Genomic DNA, 21,500 nt, shown 5'->3' with positions numbered 1-21,500 from the left:
GTCCTGCTGTCTCCCCATGTTCTGGAGTTCAAATGCCTCTCTGTCCCCCTTGCTGAGAGGCCCTTGTACTCAATCTCTGCCTTTCCCAGCTCAGCTGGGAGCGATGCTGGGCTCACTGTTGTGCTCTGGAGGTGGGAATGAACACTTCCCCCACCTGGGACCAGTCGGACCCAGCTCGGAAACCTCTTCTGAAATTCCTTTGTTCACCCTGCGACGGAGCGTCTCCCGTGGCTGTTTATAGCCCATTGATCTGCCTGTTCTCAGGCCCGCAGGGCACAATCGTGCTTTGTTGGGGCTTTGTTGGCCCATTTCCTGCCCCCAAGCCCACACAGCCTCTCCGCTTGCTGAAACAATGTGTGCAGAAGGATGGGCCACGAGCAGCATCTGTGTGGGTACCACGAGCTCCGCAGTGCATCCCCAACCTCTGCAGCCATCTATACCTGCTACCTGACCAGTGCTTCCACGTTTCCAGCTGGTTTCTGCACCAGCAGACCACTAGAGGTGAGCCATGGGCTCCCCAGGGCATTGGGGGCTTTCTGCAGACCGGTTACAAACGAGGGAAAGTGCCACAATTCTCCTAAACCCTTGGTGCTGCAAACCCACCCTTCCTCCCATTGAATCTCAACAATGTGCTGCCTGGGAATCACTCTCTGGACAAGAATAGGAGTCGGCAAGAACTCAGAGCTGGGAAAAATAGCCATGATATCTCACTAGGAGCGAGAGGAAGCATTGCTGAATGCACCATTATGGTAAAAGTCAGCTTCCAGCTCTGGTGCACCACAGCTCATGGGCAAGACATTGCTGTGGTCCAGCACAGGGGCTGCTGCTTTGTGGAAGGATGCTCTCCTTCATCAGCACAGGACCCATCTGGTTTTGAGGAAGCCCATGTGGCAGTGGGCTGTGCTCTGAGCAGGGATTAAATCCAGCACTGCCAAAATGTCACTGTGCTTGGGGTGCATGCTGTGCACAATGCTGTGCAGCCAGGGCTCAGCTCCTGAGACAGGACTGCACGATATCTGTGTCTGCTGGTGTTCCACAGGCATTTCATCCCTTCTTTCAGAGCAAAGGACTCCAGACTGAGCTCTCAGGGTCTGCAGCAGCCACCATCCATGGTCTGGTGTCCACAGGCCACAGTGGCACTGGGGCCACTGGCTGTGCTGGGACTGTCCCTGCCAGACCTGTGGTTTCCTCCCTACCAGCTCCAGGGGCAGCTGTGCTCCCTGCAGAGCCATGCTCTGGCTGTGGCTGTGTTTGCTGTTGGGGGTCCCTCACAGGTGCGAGGAACAGATTTTGGTTTCCGGAGGCAGGATGCAGGGATGGAGCCAGTCTGCTCTGCTGCCCTCCCCACTCTGCTTCCCAGCTCACACTGCTGGGGGGGAACGGAGACCCCAGAGCCCCCTCAGCTGCTCTGCACAGCTCACCACACCTGGGCAGCTGCAGAGGATGTCCGGTGAGCTCAGTGTGGTGACACGCCAGCTGTAGATCTGGGACTCTATGACCATGTAGTGGCACCAGGGCTGCTTGGAGCAGCAGGGCCATGAGTGACGTGGCTCTGCAGAGCAGTGCAGGGACCCACGGGGACTCCCACTCACATTTCCTGTCCTGGGGCAGCACTGTTACCCCAGGGCACTCGGGACGTGCCGACAGCCCCGAGATGCAGAGGTGTGTTCACCCCAGAGGTGCTGGCTAACGAATGGTTTGTGTCCCCCAGCGTGTCCCCGCATTCCTTGGGGACCTCTGCTCCCTGCCCTGGTGAACCCAGGCTGTTTTCCCAGGCTCCCATCTTGTCCTTTCCCAGTGTCTCAGTCCCTCTGCAGGACCCACGGTCCCACAGCATAGCTGCATTGCTGCTGCCGGCTCCAGCAAAAGCCCTGCAGAGCCTTTAGAGAAGAGCAGCTCCACTTTAAACAAGATCCAAGGCAAGGGACAGCAACAGGGGACACATCCCACTCAGTGTCAACTCTTCATGCAGCCACAGCTCCCGGACACCATCCTGGGGTGGGCATTGGGGTGCGGGTGCTGCTGCATCCCCACTGCCTGAACACGAGGAAGCGGCTGGAGGGGAGCGACAATGTCAGGATGCGGGAAGCCGTCGAGGCTATTGAGCGCGTTTCCTCCTGCCTGTGGTTCTCACGCGGGTCTCAGGGGCCACATTGTCTGCTGTGCCCACACGTGGAGGCTTAAATATAACCCTGCAGGGAGCTGCATGGGGTTGGCTGCATTGGTCCTCCTTAGGGACTGGGCTGATAGAGGCAGGGTTGTGCCACGGTTAGTGATGCCATCATGCTACTGCTGGGGTTCAGAGATGCATCATTGCTGTGGTCCCAGCTGGCATCGCCCTGCCCAGCCTCTGCCCTTCCTCCTTTCTCAGCTGCAGTTTTGCTCCCGCTGCCGCCGCTGCTCTTCCTGCGAACAAATCAGATTTAGCAGCTTGCTCTTTTCTCTGCGCTGGGAAAGCTTAAAAATAAACTCCTTGGTGCTCGGCCAGCTCCTTGGACAGAGTCTTGTGGTGGGACGAGCTGCAGCAGTCTGTACTGCTCCTGCCTCCAGCCTGGGCTGTACTGTGCAGAACCCAGTGCAGGCTGGTGCTAACTGGTGGTCCTGGGACAGTGGTTGGTGTTTGGGCAATGGCCCCAGCAGGAACTGGCGTCCTGGGCAACGTGTCGCCCCTGTAGGACCAGCTGAGCACCCCTAAACCCTTCCTGGATGAGGAGGTGCTCCGAGTGGACACCCAAAAGCTGTGCCCAAGGGATGCCTCTGCCTGGGATCCCTGAGCTCCACATTGTTTGGGTGCACATCCACCTGCCGGTGCTCCTCCCTCCCTGTTTCTTTCACACCTTGAAGACATCACATCACTCTCTTGGCACTCACTTTCTTCCAGGAGCTATGGGTGTAGGAACAGCAGCAAGTTGTTGCTTGCACTCCATTAAAGAAAACATGCACATGGGGCACGGCATAGGCAGGCTCACGATGAGATTGTTTTAGGGGCTGCACCCTTGAAAAAACCTCCAGCCTTGGACAGAGAAAAACCCCATAGGCTCTGCCGTGGGGCTTCCCCATCCCAGGGGAGGCAGTGGGGGGCAGCGCCCAGAAAAATGCCCGTCCTGGGGTGCCCACGGGGAGCTGCAGGACTCAGCACCACGGCACAGGGCCGGGCTTTGGGACAGCGAGTGCTGTTCCCAGAAGGGGACCGGAGGGGGCTGTTTATTCAGGAGGCAACCCAGAGGTGTGAGAAAGGCCGTGAATGTCTGTCCCTCTGCTATCTGTCCAAAAGGGCTCCTACGGGCCAGCCAGCACGCTTATCAGCTGCAAACTTTTATTTGTCTTAGGGCTGCCCGCCCGCCTTCAGGGGGTCCCACGCCTGCCCCATCCCCGCTGCCGCGGTGCAGGTGAGCTCTGGCTGTTGTTGTTGGCGCGTGCCGACGAAGGTCCCGGCGGCGCGGGGTCACAGCAGCCACCATTGTCACAACACGGGAACAATAGCGGTGTGCGGGGCCGTGTTGTTGCAGCACGTGGGGGCCGGGCACGCGTGGCTCCGCTGGCTCCATCAAGGGGGCTTGCGGTCGTCTTGTTTTCCACCTTGCAGGGAAAAGCGTGATGATCTCCTGGTGCCAACAAAAATATCAGCCTGGGACAGCGAGGAGAGCAAACAGCGGCTGCCCGGTGGTAAACACTATGGGGCTGCGCCGGTCCCCTTCCTACTGGCATTTCCTCCCCGCAGAGCATGGGGCCGCAGAGCTCTGCTGGTGCCTGACGGGAGCCAGCCAAGGGGCACCTCCTGGGAAGGTCCCTGCAGAGGGTCTGTCCTGGTTCCCCACAGCACCCCAGCATGGGGGTTTGGGGATGCTCCAGGCATGCGTTCCCATCCCCATGGAGGGAGGGAAAGCAGGGAGTGGCTTGGGCACAGCTGTGGCTCTGCACAGTGCCTCCCTCTCTGCTTCCTCTGGCAGCGATACGGCCCCGTATCACCCATATTTCATTGCCTGTGGGGTATTTTTAGCCTGTCCCACCCTCGCTGAAGAGGCCCTCAGCAGAGAGCAGCAGGCTCTGCCCTGGGCTCAGGCCGCCAGGGAAACCAAACAGGGCCCCGAGGCACATTGTGCTCCTTTATCTGCAGCTCACTTCCACCTATTATGCAGCAGCTCCGTGGCTTCCACCAGGTTTATCTGCAGCAGAGCTGGGGCAGGCGGATGAGAGGCCCCAGTGATGGGGGCACCCAAAATTCTGTTTTGTGCCACAGTGGCCCCATAATGGACCCTGCAGAGGCAGCAGGTGGGTTTGCACTTGCAGTGATGAGCAGCATCACCAGAACTCACACTGTGCCCATGCACACACCTCAGCCCCACCACCCATAGGACAGCAGCAAGGTGGTACAAACACGCTCTCACCACAGCACACCTTTAACTCATCCAACTTTATTCAATGCAATACAGCGCTCAGTCTGGCAGGGAGGAAAAGGAAACAGAACAGAGGAGCAAAGCCCACACCCTGCGCTCACGCTCTGTGGATGCACATGGTCCACGAGCAGCAGACGGAGCAGGATCCCGCAGCCCCTTCCATCTCACAGCTTTGGTGGGCAGTGGTCCATTCCTCTGCCCCATCACCAGCACTGCAGCCCACAGCAGGAGATGACTAGTGCAAAGTATTAAAAACAACGGCTCCTCAAACTGGTTACTGCTAGGCTAATTCCTCCCCCAAGCCACTGGGCTCAAGGGCTGGTGGCCTGGGATGGACATGGCTCCCTGGTCCCCTGCACAACGGCACCTTTAAGGCAGAAAGCTGCGTGCTTGGGTCGGCACGTTAAAAATAACTTAGAGACATCACATGGGAAAGAGTCCAGGGACAGGACAAGGGGGGGTCCTGGGGCACTTAGGGCGATGGGACGTGCGGTGTGACAGATGTCCCAGCGCAGGGTTAACTCCACTGTGGTCCACAGGGACAGGGGCAGCTCTGGCAGCAAAGCCCCCGCATGGAGCAATGCCAGCTGTCTGCTGGGTCACAGGAAGGGGACGCAGCCCACGGCCAGGACAAGCGGCTTCCCATGGCTTCACAGTGCTCCCACACTGGCAGTGGGACTTCATCGTGTCCCAGGGGCCAGCTGCATGGACAGGACCCCTTGCCACAGCCCTGGGACAGCCCATTCCCAGCCCTGGGGATTTGCTCCCTTTCCCACAGTGATGCCAAGTCCCTCTGCCTTGCACACACCATCCCATGTAGTTTCCATGTAGTTTCCTTCCTTGCAAGGCCCATGGGGAAAATAGCAGAGAACAGAGGCTGTGCTCAGGAGCCGGTGAGTTTGTGAGCATCAGCTCCCAATAGCAGGCACCACATCTTCGGAGAGGGCACAAGGGACAGTCTGGACACAAAGGGACCGGGGATGGCCCCACCCTGGCCCTAGACGTATTGCTTCTTGGATGCAGAGCTGCTGGGCCGGCTGCACAGCTTCTCCTCAGGGACTGGGGCATCTGGAACCCTGGGGGCGTAGGGGTCCGATAGGGGCCTGGTGCTGCTGCCCAATGCCAGGTTCTCCTCGTTGCGGAAGTTGGCCCAGTTCTGCTCACTGGAGAGCTTGTTGTAGGCCTGGTAGGGCGGCGTGTGGCTCTCGGCCATGGGCAGGAAAGGGTAATGCTTGGCCGGGTAAGGACCCGAGCCCATGTCATCAGCAAAGGCACCCTGGCTCGGGCCAGCCGGCACCGGCACCTTCTTGATGTTGCTGAGCAGGCTCTTGCAGCAGAGGTGGAAGAGCTCCAAGAGGTTGAGGATTAAGGAGACGAGGCCCATCACCAGCATGAAGATGATGAAGATGGTCTTCTCGGTGGGGCGGGAGATGAAGCAGTCCACCTGGTGTGGGCAGGGGTCCCTCCTGCACACGTAGCGGGGCACCATGGAGAAGCCATACAGGTACCACTGGCCAACAAGGAACCCTGCCTCAAAGATGCTCTTGCAGATCACGCTGACGATGTACGTCCACATCAGCGCCCCTCGGATCTTGAGCCGCCCATCCTCCGTCATGTAGATCTTGGACATCTTCTTCTCTACAGCTGCCAATGCTTGCTCAATCTTCGGGTCCTTGCTGTGGATAGCCCGGAGCTCATTCTCCTGCTGTTTCAGTTTCTCCTCCTTCCGTGAGAGATAGACAACGTGGCCCAGGTAAATGAGGGTTGGGGTGCTTACGAAGAGGAACTGCAGCACCCAGTAGCGGATGTGGGAGATGGGAAAGGCTTTGTCGTAGCAGACGTTGGTGCAGCCCGGCTGCTTGGTGTTGCACACGAAGTCTGACTGCTCGTCCCCCCACACGGACTCACCAGCCAAGCCCAGGATGAGGATACGGAAGATGAAGAGGACGGTGAGCCAGATCTTCCCGATCACAGTCGAGTGTTCCTGGACTTGGTCCAGCAGTTTTTCCAGGAATCCCCAGTCGCCCATCTTCTAGGAGCCTCGTGCCTCTGGCAGCAGAGGGAAGAGAGGGGGATTGAGTCAATCCCCCATTCGCACACTGCGTCCCCAAGCTTTCTCAGGACACAACCACTCTTTAGAAGGTCCCAACAAACCCACTGTGAGGGCATGGCTGGCAGCTTGCAGGGGCAGCCTAAACTCACCCCTCCTACAGCCCAGCCCCACCAAAGGGCAGCAAGCAATGTGACAGTAGCACAAAGCCCTGAGCACAGCTGTCACTCTGGCAGTGCTGTCCCCAAACTGAGTGCAAAATCAGAGAATCATTAAAGTTAGAAAAGGCCACTGAGCTCAGCTAGCCCAACCTGCAATCCACAGCCAGCTCCCTTGCTGTGGGTCAATACCACTCCAGTCCGAAATTGTTCCCCCCATGCCCTTGTAACCCCCAGCTTAGGGACCCCAAAGCCACTCACTGCACGCAGACTTGGCACTGCTCATGGGACCCCGGCTGTCCCACTGTCACCCCAGCCAGCCGGGCAGCCTGCCTGCATCCTCCCTCATAGCACAGCCCTGCAGCCCAGCTGGGAAAGAGGAAGCAGCCACAGCCCTGACTCCTAATTAACGTTTGCTAATTAAGCGCAGCTGGACCATTTAAGGGACACGTCTCCCAGTAGGATGGAGAAGTGCCCCGAAGCAGAAAAGCGGGTGCATGCAGAGAGCAGTGATCCCATCACAAAGCAGAAAATGATGCGGTGCCGGGGGTCCCGGGGGTCCCGGGGGTCCCGTTCACTCACTCACCGCCCGCCTGGCAGCGCCGGGCACGTCCCTTCTGCCTCGGGCCGTGCAGGGTGTGAGCGGCCGGGCCGGGTCGGGCTGCGGGGGCCGTGCGGGGCCCGGGGGACTCGGAGGAGGAGCGCGGACAGGAAGCCGGGGCCGGGGCTTAGCGAAACGCCGCAGGTGCGGGGAGCCGGGCCGGGGCCGCCCGCTCCCACCCCGTCGGGGCGGGCCGGGGGCGGTGGGGCCGCCAGCACCGCCCGGGAGGCTCCCGGTGACGGCGGGAGGCGGGGAGAGAAAAGTTGTGCGCGACCCAAACGCGAATCGTTGCTCCAGGGCCGTCCGTCGGAGTCGAAGCAGTACGGGACGGGCTGGGGGAGAGGAGCTGGGGGGGGGGCCCCCGGCCCCCCGGGGGGGGGAGACGGGGACAGAAAGCGGTGGGAATGACCGTGCCCCGTTGTCCCCCGCAGTCCTGCGGGGAGAGCCCGGCGGCTGAGCGTCCCGCACCCGTTCAAAGCTCCTCTGCGGCCGGGGGCACCGCGAGCATCGCGAGGCGACGGGGACGGCCGCGGGGACACCCGATGGGAGATGTTGCCCGTACCCGGAGGATGCTGCCCTCGGGGCCGGTCCGTTCCGGATATATTTTGGGATCTTTCGCTCCTCCAGGCGCTTGTGGAGCTGGGCCGTGCGCGGCGTGGGCGCTGGGTGGTGCTGGAGCCACGTCGCAGGCTGAGCGCTAGCGATGGCACGGGGCCGCGGCCGCCGATGGGTCTGAACAGAGCCCGGCTGAGATAAGGGAGGTTTGGGACAGCGGGAGGCTGTGGAGCGGCACTGAGAGGCCGCGGTGCGGATGCCCTGGGTAGTTTTGCTCTTAGTGAGGGGAGTTGGGACTGATACAGGAAAGCAGTGCAAGCGGATGCTGATATTTTATGCACAGGGTTAAGTGCAGATACTCTGGAGGACAAAAACCCCCATTTGTGTCCTCCCAGCTGCAGTGGGACGGCACACAGCACAGGCTGCATGAGAGCGGCAGATCTTGGGCAATCCAAGCAGAAACTGGGCCAGGAAACTGCTGCCTCTCCACACCAGGACGTGGCATTTCCTCCTCACAGACAGGTCTGAGCAGAGGTGGAGCCAGAACAGCCTTGTTACGTTTCATATAAATTAATTACATTGGGTAACATCCACGTGCTGTGGCACCAGGTGTCACCCATCTCCCAGCCAGCTCAGCAGGGTCACTGCTTCCCCCTTCCCACCAGCCCAAAGTTGTGGCTGCTGCTGTGACGTGTCCCCTCATTGCATCTGTCCCCAGTGATGCTCTGCAGCCAGTCCCTGATGGGCGGAAATGATCACCTCTGGGCAGCAGCCCCAAAACCACAAAGGAAATGGAGCTGTCCCCACTTGTGGATGGACCAGCTCCCACATTGCTTCACTCACACCGGCCACAGGTCTCCAGTAAGCCACGAGGGCGCCTCAATACAGACTCCAAACTGGTTGCAGAGGCGCATCCTGATCAGAAACCCATGATATCTCTCCTCTGGTGTCGGGTGCCCAAGTCTGGCACCACAGATGGCATAAGTGACAAGGTGCTGAGCAGCAGAGATGCGTCACCGTGCCACGTGGGCATCACTGTCACTGCCTTTCAGTGCAGCATGAGCCCCAGCCGTGGCAGCACCTGCTGCACGACGTGTGTGGATTTGAAAAAGCATGGGTTGTGCAGACCCTCCGCATACAGCTGCTTAGGGAGAGATTAAGTGGAAATCATTTCTATTTATTGTAATATTTATCAAGGTTTAGTAAATGATTGATGCTGATCTCGCCTTGATTTCCTTGGGGGCCACAGCGTGCAGTTCTGGTGAATTAAAGTTTAACGACGTGTGACAAGTGGGAGGGGAGGGGGCAGGTGGATACCAGGCATGAGGCCAGGGGGCTGAACCCACCAGGGGCACCTGAGGAAGCAACACAAATCCGTTTTTTCAGCCCTCACCTCCCCCCTGCAATTTCCAGCAAGCAGAGCAGATCCCAATGTCTACAATGAAACGTTTATTGACACCTTGGATTCATTGCTAATGTGAATGACACATCCGTCTGAGGCAAGGGGTGGGTGCAGAGGGAAGCAGCAGAGCCAGAAAAGCCACTTGGGCAGGACGTCAGCGAGGTGCTTGCGTGAGCAGAGAGAGAGAAACTGTTCCTGCCTGTCCTGGGCCAAGGCAGCAGCACCATATGATGGGCACCAGCAGCCTGGGCTGGGCACTACTCAGTGCATTTGTACCCAGCATAGGAGCAGCAGCACAGGAAACTCAAGAGGAGCTGCTGGAGCCTTTGGCTGCTCCCTCCTGCTGGTCCCAGTCCTGTGTGCCCTCCCAGCACAATGGCTTTGTCCCCACTGGAGGCAGCTTGGTGGCTGCTTAGCAGAGCTTGTGATTGGTGTCCATGTGCCAGCATGATGTCCAAGCACCACTGGGTGCAGCCAGCAGAGCTCAGGGGCTGCCCTTCCCTTACCTGTGTCTTCTCAGTCACCCCATAATCTTCTCTCAGGGGACTTTGTTGGGTTTAATAATTTTTCACAGAGGTCAAATATCCAGAGTTTGGGAACTTCGTAGGCTTGAAAAGCTCATGGTCCGAAGGGAAGGCAAGCTGGCTGGAGCAGGGGAGGTTACAGCTCCTCTCCTCTGTGGAAAGAACAGACACTCATAGTTACAGCGTGCCTGTGGGCAGCTCCACTGGGCCACTGCCAGGCATGCCCTCACTGCTGGGACACCCTGGGGATATGCATGTGGTCGTCAGTCCTGGCACTATTAGTCCTCAGAGTCCCCACATCTCATGCTGTGGGTCCCTAAGAAGGTCTTGTCTGGTGGTGGGATGGGATTCCTCTGTGTCCCAGCTTGGTCTGTGCCCACTCTGTACCTGCCCTGTCCTGCCCGTCACAAGCTGCAGAGGTTACAACCACCCCAGCCCATCATCATCACGTCACTCATGTTCCCATGACATACAATTGCCCTTAGAGGCACCAAGAAGATTTCCCCTGGATGTTTTTCCCTCCCCTGCAGAGCCAGTGAAGTCCCAGCTGAAGGCTCTGGTGGTGGCATTGCTGGTGGTCACCTCCAGGGCAGCCGTCCCCAGCACGTGCCAGGACCCTTATCCTTCCCTCTTCCCCTTCCATGACCCCATCCGATGGAGGTCAGGATGGGAGCCATGGCCTTTAGGCTGCCACACACCTATTCAGGGCCTTGTTCTCCCTCTCCTCCGCCTTGAGGTGGCACTGGCAGGTGGAGGCTTTGCTGTAGCTCATAGAGCGCTTGATGGACTTATTCCACTTGCGTGTGCTCCGGACAACGCGCTTGAAGATGAGGTAGAAGATCTCACAGACAGTGAGGACGATGCAGATGGAAGAAGCCCCGACCATGAAATAAGTGAAGACTCTCTTCTCGGTTGGCCGAGCGATGTAGCAGTCCACAGTGTTGGGACAGGGCTCCACGTTGGTGCACTGGACCAGCCGTGGCAAGTCGAAGCTGTCCCACATCTTGTGGAGGAGGTAGAGGAACAGGATCTCTATGATGAGCTTGAAGAAGAGGCTGAGCAGGTAAGTCCACCACAGCCCACCGTGCTTCTTGCCTGTGTTGCTGTACAGCTTGGGGCAATTCTCCCCGTTCTTCTCCCTGTTCTTTTTCTCGCGGTCCTCCCGGTAGGCCACGTGCATGATGACCAGCAGGGAGGGACAAGTGACAAAGATGAGCTGCAGAGCCCAGAGGCGGATGTGGGAGATGGGGAAGAAGTGGTCATAGCAAACGTTGGTGCAGCCTGGCTGGCGCGTATTGCAGTCAAAGTCCTTCTGCTCATCCCCCCAGACGCGCTCGGCTGCCACCACGTAGACCAGGACACGGAAGACGAAGACCACGGAGAGCCAGATACGACCGAAGGCTGTGGAGTATTTGTTGACCCCACTGAGCAGCCCCTGCAGTGTCTTCCAATCCATGATGAGTGGTGATAGCTGCAGTCCGAATCAGACACCTGGAGAAACATCGATGGGTGGGGAGATTCAACAGGACACGACAGCAGGGCAGCTCATCTCCTCCAGCACTGCAGCGCTGTATGGACCCTCCTAACCCAGCTGACCTCCTCCCGTCCATCACACTCAGCTGGGGACACGGCATGACCACATAGAGCAGAGCCTGGGCTGATGGAGACACGGCTGACCCTGGGTTCTTACAGCGACGTTCAGAGGTGATTCAGCCCTTCCAGGCTTCCCTCTATCAGAGCCTTTGCCATAAGGAAAGAGCTGCCTGGAGCACTCCTGCCAACCACAGTCCTTGACTGCATGCATCAGTATAAACTGGCAACAAAATCCCCTGGATAAACAGAGAGGCTGTGCCCTGGGAGGATGTCAGGGCTGCATGACGTGCTGGGTATTGCAGCAAAGCAAACCCTTCAGTGAAAAGCAGCCTCGTGACCTGGCAGCACCCCTGGGATGGGGGCAAGAGGGGACCCTGCTGCACATTTCCATCCCCCCTTCAGTCCCCAGAGTTCCAGCACGTGTGCTGCTGGCCACTGCAGTGCATTGCCAGGCCCTGTTTGGTCTGCTGGGTACTCACACATCAACCCACTGTGTGACTACTCAGGGCATGTCACTTCATGTGCTGAGACACATCAGAGCTGTGGTATGATGGAAGGGAGGCTTTGGGGAGCCTGTGGCTGCCGTTAATCACCTAGCGGGTGAAGCTCCTCAGCAGGACCAGGCTGGCAGGGCTCTCCATGGGGCACAGCACCAGGTGTGCATGGTCTCCACTCCTCCAGCCCCAGGCTCACCTCTCCAGGAATTCATATCCATCAGCTGCACTCCCCTGCACGCTCTGCACAGCCCTGGGGCTGTGGGAGTGCTGGGCAGCCCCTGTGCGCATCCATCAGTTTTGGTGACTGATGGGATCTTTATCATTAGGAAATGTCAGGCTCTGACTCTGCCCACCCCAGCCCCACTCAGGCCTGAGTTTCCACATGGGTAAATTGGGCTGAATGGCTCCTGCTCACTGAGAGCCCAAAGGGGTTTGCAGGAAAAAAGTTTTCTCCCTTGTAGGTGACACAAGGGATCCTGGGCCCAGGTGGGGGCAGAATCACCCATGTATGTCACCCTGGCTGTCACTCCTCTCCCAGGTTCCAGTGCAGACACTTCTCAGTATCACCATCCTCAGCATTCCCACACTCCACATTCCCATGCTGAACAAGCTCTGCCTGTACCAACCCAGCACCTCTGAGACGTACCTGCAAGAGGCTCCGGTTCCTTCCCTGCTCACCGAGGGCTGCGGGGTGGGAAGATCCCAGTTTGGGGCATGGCTGGCAGCACAATCACAGCGCAGTGCTCGGGATCCCCTCACTGCTTGGTTCTACGTGGCGTGGCACCTTGGTTCTACGTGTCCTGTGGCTGTGCGGAAGGAACAGATCCTCAAGTGCTGCCCAGAGCCCACAGAGCTGGAGAGCTCAGCCCTGCTGGAGTGTGAGCAAGCCCAGCACTTCCTACACATCTGCTGTGAGATCAGGAGCAAAGAGCTGCCACATACCCATCCTCAACCAAAAGTTGGTGAGCGAAGCCTGGAGCCTGTAACTGCTGCGTATCCCATGAGGACCACTGGCTTTTCACCATCCCCCCGACAGCCACCTGTAAATCCCCCATGTCCTCATCCCTGAGGGCTCCATGGGCGATACTGCACAGCCCCCCCCTCCTCCCCCTGCACCCAGCGCTCACCTCAGCCTGCTGCAGCTCCTGTCCATGTGTCTGCAGTGGGGCAGGAAGGGAGCTGAGCTGGGAGCCGAGCACCACGCCCCGCGTTGTGCAAGCCCCGCGGCTGGGTGATGCTGGCTGTTGGCCAGGGGCAGCTCCAGGTGCGCTGGGCTCTGCCTCCTGCAAAGCACCCGGCACCGCTGCGTGCCAACCTGCTGCGTCAGCCCCAGGTCCTGCCCTGCGTAGGTGCAGGGCGGTGGGACTGAAAGCACCCGGCTCCCACCTGGGGTGCAAATGTAACAGAGCTAGGAGCAGGGATGGGGTGGTCGTGCCCGTTGCATTGCCCCATGCTGTGGGGGCACGTGCCATGCACAGCCCTGTGGATCAAGTCTGTGGGGTCCTGGCATGGCATCAGGGTTCCCAACTTCAGCCACTGCAGCATAGCACGGCAGCCAGAGCTGTGACACCCACACCCCCTTAACACTGCAGGATCCATCCCACCTCATCCAGCACAGCCCATGGCTGTAAACTCCAACCCCAGGCCCAGCAAAGTACCTGCCCTGCACTGAGGGAAGCAGGGTGGGTCTGGGTAGCTCTGGGAGCAGGGAAACCCATTCCTGGCTGCAGCACTCCTGTATGCTTGGGTCCCAGCTGCAGTGTGTCATGAAGGGAAGGTTTGTTCTGTTCCGAGTAACTGGGTGAGTCTGGCAAACAGATCCGTGTGGTTATTGTCTGTGCACATGCACATACATGCTTGGGTTGAACAACAAAGGCAGGTCGAATCCTGCAGCCAGAGCAATAGATCCAGATTCCTCCACCAGAAACAGCAGCTTCTCCAGGTGATGCTCTGTGCCCCGGGGCCTCTGAGCACCGAATCCAGCAGCAAACCCAGCCCAGTGCTGATGGGGCTCTCACCATCAGCCCCATCCACACCGGGAGTGAGCCAGGCAACAGCAACAGTTAAGAGTCACAGGTTATACAATTATGACCCATTTCTAATACAGTTTGCCTTACTAATGCTTTGGCAACGGAACATAAATGTCTCCAACCTACAGCACCCCACAGACACCACCCTGCTCTGGGTGCTGCTGGGTGAGACCTTTCCCAACACACAGCACCAACCCAGCAACACAACCGTGCCCCGCTGACCGCGTCCTGCCCCATCCTCATGGGACCCAGAACGCATCCCTAAGTGGGCAACACCCCTGTCCTATGGGATGCTGGGTCAGACCCTCCCTGTGTGGGCAGCCAAGTGTCAGCGAGCGTCCCTGCTCCACCTCAGCCCCATTTCACGCCTCTGCCAACATGGCCGGGGCAGGATTGCATTTCCTCTTGCCTGTGGTTTACCGGCCCCGTGATTCCTGATGGCACCACTCCAGCACAGCGCAGCTCTGGGGCCCCCAGGGCACGGTGCTGGGACCCCTCCCAGTGCAGGGCATGGCGGGTGCTCACCGTGCTGTGCTCAGGGCACTCGAGGCACACAAGGAGCCGCTCCCTGAGGCGATGGAGCCTTGCTGCATTTTTTCACTCCAGGTCAAGAAGATTTGGTGCTGTGCCAGACTGGGGGCACAGTGGAGAGCGGGAGAGCCCAAGCGAAACCTTGCGTGGTTCCCAGGCATCTCTCCTGTTCTGCTCAGAGAAAACACAGCAGTTCCCAGTGCCAAATCTGGGCCCTTCCTATTTCTATCCCCCCTTAACAGGAGTGCGAGCCAGGGTGATGCTATGCCAGGCACCCACCTCCCCACTGCAAGCAAAGCCAGGGCCCCTGGAGCCCTTCCCTGGCCCTTGGCACCTATCAGCAGGATCAGGAATTTGAGCTATTTTGTAGCAAGCCATGAGTGGCGGCAGGAATCTGGGGGCTGTGGCCTAAGAGATAGAAAAAGCAAAGGGAGGAGACGCCGAAAGCCGCCCAGCTGGTCTGGTTTGATCCCCAGGCAGCAACAAAACCTGTGGTCCCAGCAGCCCCTCTGCTGCAATTGGGGCACTTGAGCAGGGGCCGCGTGCCCCACGGCTCTGACACACGGGGAGAAAGTTCAGTGCCTTTTGACATGGGCAGAAGTTTTTGCCCACGGCAGTTGGGTGGGGAAGGAGCACAGCCCTGTGTTGTGCTGCGCTCCGCTGGGTATTTGGGCAGCCACGCCAAAAGCATAGCTCCCATCTGCGGCTGTGCTTGGCCTTCGGATTGCTCTTACTCCTTAGCAGGAAGCAGCCCTGTGTTGTGAATTCGTGCCCACGTGGGAGTGGGATGCTTGGAGTGCCCCCCCAAATCCATCGGCATCCCTGGGAATGCCCCATCCTACAATCAGTACAACACGAATGCAAAAAGCACTCAGTGACTTCCAGTGCGCTGACCCTGGGGCCTCCATAAGGAAGCAATCGAGCTGTGGAGCACGCAGCCTTCAAACACCACCGGAAAAAAACAGATCTCCAAGTCTCCTTAAAAGGGTTTTCAATGGGGTTTGCAAGGCGGAGGTGCCGGGTCACGCAGTTGGGGCCAGGTCCTGGTGCTGCCTTTGATCCAACCCAGCCCCGACCTCACTGCAGCGTGGGAGTCACCAGGGGCGTGGGAGCGGGGAATTGGCCACAAATCAGAGGTTTTGTCCTCAATTCCCAGCAATCAGGCGGGTTTCTGACAGTGACCCTGCTGGGAAGGATGGGCTGCCCCAAGTGGCACCTAAGTCCCACTGCATCCCCAGCTGGGCTGGCATTGGCAATGCTTTAGTTTTAAATGCTGCCTTCCAAAAATTCAGGAGGCTTCTGGGCATCCCACGCAATAGAGTCCCTGGATGAGGATGATGCAAAGTCTAGAAAATAGCCTTTATGATAACATCCCCTGACACCAAGTGCTCTGAGCCCCATGGGAGCACCACTGTCCCTCATTCCCAATTCCTGCAGCACCATTTGGGGCAATCTCAGCTCCCTTTGGTGCAGAGCACAGACACACAGCTGAAGGAACAAGATAATCACACCGATGTCCTTCCAGCCACCACCAAACCCCAGCCTGGATGGTGCAAGGTTTTGCAGAGCTGCTGCAATGCTTGCTCTAGGCAAGATAACGCAGCACAACAACAGCAGCACCTGGACAGTCAGGTCCTGCACTAGGTGACTGCTGCTTTGATGCGTGGAAGTGGGGCAAAGATGTTTGGATGCGGGCTGGGTTGAGCTGGATGTGTCCCATCCCAGCAGGGATTATGGCTTTCAGCTGGGAAACACCTCTGGCTTTTGCTCTGAGAGGACAGCCTTGATCAACAGCAGCCAACCGTGCTGCAAATCGAACAGCCCAGCCCTGTGCTCCAAAGGAGAGGTGAGGGCTTAGCACAAGGAGCAGCTTGAATCCTCTGGCATAAAGATCTCAGCAAGGAACATTATCCACAGCAAAGAGAAGACAGAGATCAAACCAGCTCCACTTAAAAGAGATGGAAGGAATCCACTCGTACACACCATCTGCCACCATCACCCCAAGGGTGTCCAAACTGTTTGTGCCACGTGCCAGCAGGGACCCAGGAGGCAGAGACCCCCCTGTGCTCCTCCATCACCCCCATCCTCACAGGGCAACCCACACATCATCCCCACGGGGGGAACACAGCTTCTCCTGCCCCCTGCACATCACAGCTCAGCTCTGCAGAGCTGTGGGCTCAGGGTTAATGAGCTCAGACCTGCTGCAAAGTGGAAGCAGCTGCACAGAGAGGTGGCCGAGCAGAGCCCTGCAGTGCAGGGCTGGGCAGGAGAGCCCCCTGTGTGCCTTTTCTCTGCAGCAAACACAGCAAGCACTGGGGCTTTCTGTGCACACGGAAAAAATAATAATTGCACCCTCTAAATACAGCGAAACCAGTAACAGATCGAGCTGCTTGTTCAATGTTAATGTTACTTATAAGTGCATTCGCCATGAAATTATTGTTAATTATTCATTCCAGCTAATGTTCAGTTACTGTTGATGGCCTTAGAAATTGCAGAGCAGCCTGAGTCACGGCAGAACGCGACATATTACAGCAATAAACGAGATCATACTCTGCCATTTAATGTTATTGTTTAATCAATGGCTGGGGTGTTTTTCCTCTCCTTTATTTGGCTGCTTTGCTCGGGTGTTTTTCTCCAGCCCACAGCAGGCTCCTCGCCCTTGTGCTTCGTGGCTGTAGCTGCTGTACCAAGAGCAGCATTGCTCACAACCGGCTCCAGAGCTGCTCGGTGCCTTTCCAGGGGCAGCACAGCCTTCGTGCCCCTTCTTGGCATGAGATCTCCCCTGCAGTTTTGCGCCCAAAAAGCAGGAGAACATCACTTAGAGACAGAAATATTTATTTGCTGCAAAGATACACTCAGGACCCAATGAGGCACTGAGCTGAGACAGGCTCAGTGCATGGCACAGAGCTGCTTGCCCCTCAACTTGTGGTACCCGCTGGTTCATCTTGCAGCACCTGCTCTTACCCTAAATCCACCAGAACGATGCGAACTGCCTTGCCTTGAGGAGGGGAGAGGCTCCACGGTTGAGCCACCCCAGTGCTCCCACGATGGGGACTTGGGATGGTCCCATCTGGAGCAGGATCTTGGGCAGACAGTGCTCCAGAAGCCCTAGGAAGGACTCTTCTCCTGCTCGGGCAGTGTGGTGGGGTTGGAGGTTGTAGGGATGGAGGCTGTGGGGATGGAGGTTGTGGGGATGGAGGTTGTAGGGATGGAGGTGGTAGGGATGGAGGCACTGGGGGCTTTGTATCCCACCCCATGGAACACCTGTCCCTCTGTGCTTGCAGGCTCGGCACAGTCATGGCTGTTCCGGTGGCTCTCCCTGGTGCCAGCCTGCAGGCGCTCCCGACACCGCTTCCCAATCAGGTAGGCAGCCTCCACCAGGCTGAGCACGATGCAGATGCAGGTGGTGACCACCATGAAGAGGGTGAATATAGTCTTCTCAGTGGGCCGGGAGATGAAGCAGTCCACGACGTTGGGGCAGGGGGGCAGCTGGCACTTCACCAAGCGGGGCAGGGTGTAGTTCCTATAGAAGCGGTAGAAGATGTAGAGGAAAACCAGGTCCACGCCAGCCTTGATGATGAGGCTGAACAGGTACGTCCACCACAGCCCGCCTCGCTTCTTGCCGGGGTTGGGGAAGCGGGAGCGGTATCCGTCCCCCCGCTCGGCGCGGTGCTGCTGAGCCTTGGCCTCGCGGTAAGCCACGTGCATGATGACCAGCAGCGAGGGACAGGTGACCAGGATGAGCTGCAGGGCCCACAGGCGGATGTGGGAGACGGGGAAGAAGTGGTCGTAGCAGACATTGGTGCAGCCCGGCTGCCGCGTGTTGCAGTCAAAGTCTTTGTGGTCGTCGCTCCAGACGCGCTCGGCTGCCACTACGTAGACCAGAAGGCGGAAGATGAAGACGAGGGAGAGCCAAATGCGGCCGAAGGCTGTGGAGTACTTGTTGACCCCGCTGAGCAGCCCCTCGAACACTGACCAGTTCATGGTCTCCCGGTCCTGTTAGCTGCTCTGGGAAGAGAGAGGAGACACAGTGAGGGGCCGTCTCTGCAGCACCGGGAGCTCCCCACCGTGTGCCCCGTGGCACTGAGCCGTGCTCCCACCTGGGTGCCCTCAGGGACAGCCACTGCTCTTTGCTCGCTCTGAAGTATCCTCTGCCAAACACCATCCCCACCTGCGGGGTCTGAGGACCCAGCAAAGCCTCAGGAGCAGCATCCTCCAGCCACTGCTCACCGCGATCTGTGCCCGGTTCAGCCTGTCCCCATCCCACTCTGCCCTCCCCATTTCTCACCTCATCACCCAGGTATTTGTTATTATTTTTTTCTTACGCTACCAGGCTTGGCACAACAAATAGGAGCAGGCTGGGGTGTGACTCATCCGCGGCTCCACCGCTGTGTCCTCTCCCACCGCTGGAATCCGACGTCTCCTCCACTCCCCCCACCCCAAAGCACAGGAGGAGCCTGACATCAACTCAGCAGTGCTACCCACGCACCAGGGCAGGCAGCTCCTGTGAGCTGGTGTGGCACGGCATACCATGGGATGGCACGGCATGGGACAGAGCCTTATGGCACGACATGGTATGGCACATTCTGCCATGGCGAGTGGACACCATGCAGTGGGCTTGGAGGGGCTGCTCAGCCCCTGGCAATGCAGAGTCACTGCTCTGGTGGTCTGGGTGCTCATCATCACCAGTTGGCATCAACTCAGCCCATTCCATCCCCAGGACCCAGAGCAGTTCTGTTTGACCCCGGCTTGCATCGAGCCCAATATGCACATCCCACATGGAAGGGCACAATTCCCAGTGCTGCTTTTGGGACTGACTCTCCTTAAACACTTCATTTATCAACAAAATAAGAACATTTCCCTTTGCTGGCAAAGCAACACAGGCTCCACTGCTCTGTGTGGTCTATGCTGCCCTACCAGTGCTCCCCGTGCCCATACCTCCCATGGGAGCCAGAGCTCCCTGCATCCCCCCATGGGGTTGCCTGAAGGCACGGATGCAGGACTGAGGATACACAACAACACCCAGTTTTTGCCTTTCCCAAGCAAACTGACAGCAGCAGCCCAGGGTGCACAGTCACACACTGCAGTGTGGGGCTCAGCTGCATGCACCCACACTGAGAGCATTCCCCCATCCCACACCACCAGAGCCCCCAGCACCCGGGGCTGCCCCTTACCTGGGGACGTCCCGCAGAGGCCGGGTCGGTGCTCGCAGCGCAGGAGCGCATGGCAGGGTGTGCGGGGTGTGAGTCATCGCGGGGCTCCTGGGAGCGAGGAGGAGATTCCCGGGGGCAGGGGTTGGCTTCGAGGCAGCTCCCTGCGTGCTGCGTTGGGTCACACTCTGCCTGCACTGCAGGAAGGGCTGGAACACTGCAGGGATGTGCTCAGGGCGCCTGGATATCCTGGGGACATTGGGGTGTCCCAGTGCAACCAGTGCTGCTGTTCCACCACGTGGTCCTTACTGCTGCCCCTGCCTTCTCTTGCTCGGACCCCCAGGGGCTGCTCCAAAATCCTCCCCAGATGGGGACCGGATCCCACGGCAGTGCAGGGGCTGCCTGGGTGCTGCATGCAGTGCCAGAGCACAGGTAGGGCCGACATCATTTGAAGAGCAAATAGATGTTTCATTTGCAATTCCGCTGGGTGTTAAAAAAAAAAAAAGGAAGAAAGAAAGAAAAAAAAAAAAGTAGAGAAACAAATCTAAACAGCTGTAAAGTAAATTACCACTGTTTGCCGATGGCTCCAGGGAAGAGTTCTGCAGTTTGAAATCAAACAAGCCCTTTTTTTCTTTTTTCAAAGCATCAGAGTGACAGCTGTGATGGGAGGGGGGTTTCCAGGTTCCCCTTTAGTGATGGAGGCAATCCAAAGGGGCTCTCACAGCTTGCCATTTTGGGGCCCAAATCATCCTTTTTTGGGTACATCGGGGTGACGCATGCTCCCCGCTGCCTCTCCCACTTCCATTTGCCAAAGAGTTCAGACTTGCAGAGGCACAGAGGTGCCAGAGGCTGCACCCAGCCCATGGGGAGCAGCTCGCCCAGGCGGGTCGGCACACAGAGGTGTGTTAATGGCAGCACTCCGTCTTGCAGGAAAAAGCCCCATTAGAACACTTTCACTACAACGTGAAATATTAATAATGCTTTGCATTTATATAGTGCCATTCATCTCAGAGTCACTCGCCGAGCTCCTGACATGAATCACACCGCAGAGTGAGCTCTGCAGGAAGATGGCTGGATGGGGCTGTGCCCGTTTCCCTGCTGCACGCACTGAGGACGGCTCTTCCCCAGCCCTGTGCAGCTCTCCAGCTTTGCAGAGCTCCTCAATGCCATCTTTTTGCTGCCTGGGTTTTCCATCTGAAAAGCTTGATTTTTTTTTTATTTTTGCATAGTAAAGTCAAGCTGGGGTGGTGAGGAGGGGCTGCTGCATCAGGGCTGCGGGGGAACCCACAGCAAAAGAGCATCTCCAACATGACCAGAGTGTTCCTATGGCACAAACCGTGGCAGAATGCTGAGAAGGAGAGGCTACTTTCATCATATTAAAGAGCCTTATATTTAAAACCCTTCTTCAGATCCATAGCACAAGATGATTGCAAAGGCTTTTAGACACTAACGCAGCAGGAATCACTCCTGCTTTCAGAGATGTTGATGCAGATGCTGTTTAGTAGGGCAGAATCCCATTATTGATGCTGGATAAATACAGCAAAGGAGCTCTGGGAGCAGTGATGGAGCTGCTGTGCACGGCGTCAGGCTCGGTGCTCGTGGTGTTCTCTGCTCCCCAGCAGCCAGCAGGAGGGGAGCTGTGGTGGGGAACAAGGGCTGTGTTCTGCTTTGGAAGCCCAGGTCCTGGGAGCAGAGAGCGGGCATGACTCCATGCAGCAGCGCTGCCTGTGCCCAACATGTTTGCTATGCAAAGAAGAAGGCACTTTGTTTGCAGACAATTAAAAAACCAAACAGATTAGTGCAAACCAAACAAACTGAGCAGGCTGGGTGTTGGCTGAACTCCTGGGAAAGTCACTCGAGTATCCAGAGCTGTTGCAGGTAACACAAACAGCAGTGTGCCCTGTGCCCAGCCCTGTGCTGGGATGCTCACCCCCCTCTTGGTGCATGGGAAGCACCAGGGCAGCCCCAGCTCTGCAGGAAGGGACACCTGGGCTTCCCACCCCATGTAACAG

At 58.0% G+C, this 21,500-nt stretch overlaps 3 protein-coding genes across 5 annotated transcripts; all 3 read right to left on the bottom strand.

The window, feature by feature from the left end:
* Positions 1-4,395: 4,395 nt before the first annotated feature.
* GJA4 (gap junction protein alpha 4) lies at positions 4,396-7,272 on the bottom strand. 2 transcript variants are annotated; one of them, XM_042885096.1, is made up of 2 exons: positions 7,192-7,272; positions 4,396-6,446 (listed from the first exon to the last, which is right to left on the bottom strand). In XM_042885096.1, the coding sequence occupies exon 2, from the start codon at positions 6,424-6,426 to the stop codon at positions 5,395-5,397; it is 1,032 nt and encodes a 343-aa protein (XP_042741030.1). In that variant the 5' UTR covers positions 6,427-6,446; positions 7,192-7,272; the 3' UTR covers positions 4,396-5,394. The 2 variants fall into 2 exon arrangements, with proteins under 2 accessions (XP_042741030.1, XP_042741031.1); XM_042885097.1 differs by lacking the exon at positions 7,192-7,272 and adding an exon at positions 6,867-6,984.
* Positions 7,273-9,195: 1,923 nt separating this feature from the next.
* GJB3 (gap junction protein beta 3) lies at positions 9,196-13,012 on the bottom strand. The gene is made up of 4 exons (XM_042885131.1): positions 12,905-13,012; positions 12,424-12,583; positions 10,386-11,178; positions 9,196-9,839 (listed from the first exon to the last, which is right to left on the bottom strand). The coding sequence occupies exons 3-4, from the start codon at positions 11,141-11,143 to the stop codon at positions 9,824-9,826; spliced, it is 774 nt and encodes a 257-aa protein (XP_042741065.1). The 5' UTR covers positions 11,144-11,178; positions 12,424-12,583; positions 12,905-13,012; the 3' UTR covers positions 9,196-9,823.
* Positions 13,013-17,207: 4,195 nt separating this feature from the next.
* Positions 17,208-19,593, bottom strand: LOC122187577 (gap junction beta-5 protein-like). Of its 2 annotated transcripts, none has more exons than XM_042885199.1 (2): positions 19,513-19,593; positions 17,208-18,346 (listed from the first exon to the last, which is right to left on the bottom strand). In XM_042885199.1, exon 2 carries the CDS (start codon positions 18,320-18,322, stop codon positions 17,447-17,449), a length of 876 nt encoding a protein of 291 aa, XP_042741133.1. In that variant the 5' UTR covers positions 18,323-18,346; positions 19,513-19,593; the 3' UTR covers positions 17,208-17,446. The 2 variants fall into 2 exon arrangements, with proteins under 2 accessions (XP_042741133.1, XP_042741134.1); XM_042885200.1 differs by lacking the exon at positions 19,513-19,593 and adding an exon at positions 18,439-18,505.
* Between the last annotated feature and the right edge of the window lie 1,907 nt (positions 19,594-21,500).

Source organism: Lagopus leucura, unplaced genomic scaffold (genome assembly GCF_019238085.1).
Source record: "Lagopus leucura isolate 7727_CA_CO unplaced genomic scaffold, USGS_WTPT01 Super-Scaffold_100048, whole genome shotgun sequence".
Taxonomy (NCBI): Eukaryota; Metazoa; Chordata; class Aves; order Galliformes; family Phasianidae; genus Lagopus; species Lagopus leucura.
Note: the sequence above shows the minus strand (reverse complement) of the source record. Positions and strands in the feature narration are given on the sequence as shown.

Bases quoted from the DNA above. Each gene is read 5' to 3' on its own strand.
- GJA4 (XM_042885096.1), bottom strand. From the start codon at position 6,426: ATGGGCGACTGGGGATTCCTGGAAAAACTGCTGGACCAAGTCCAGGAA.
- GJB3 (XM_042885131.1), bottom strand. From the start codon at position 11,143: ATGGATTGGAAGACACTGCAGGGGCTGCTCAGTGGGGTCAACAAATAC.
- LOC122187577 (XM_042885199.1), bottom strand. From the start codon at position 18,322: ATGAACTGGTCAGTGTTCGAGGGGCTGCTCAGCGGGGTCAACAAGTAC.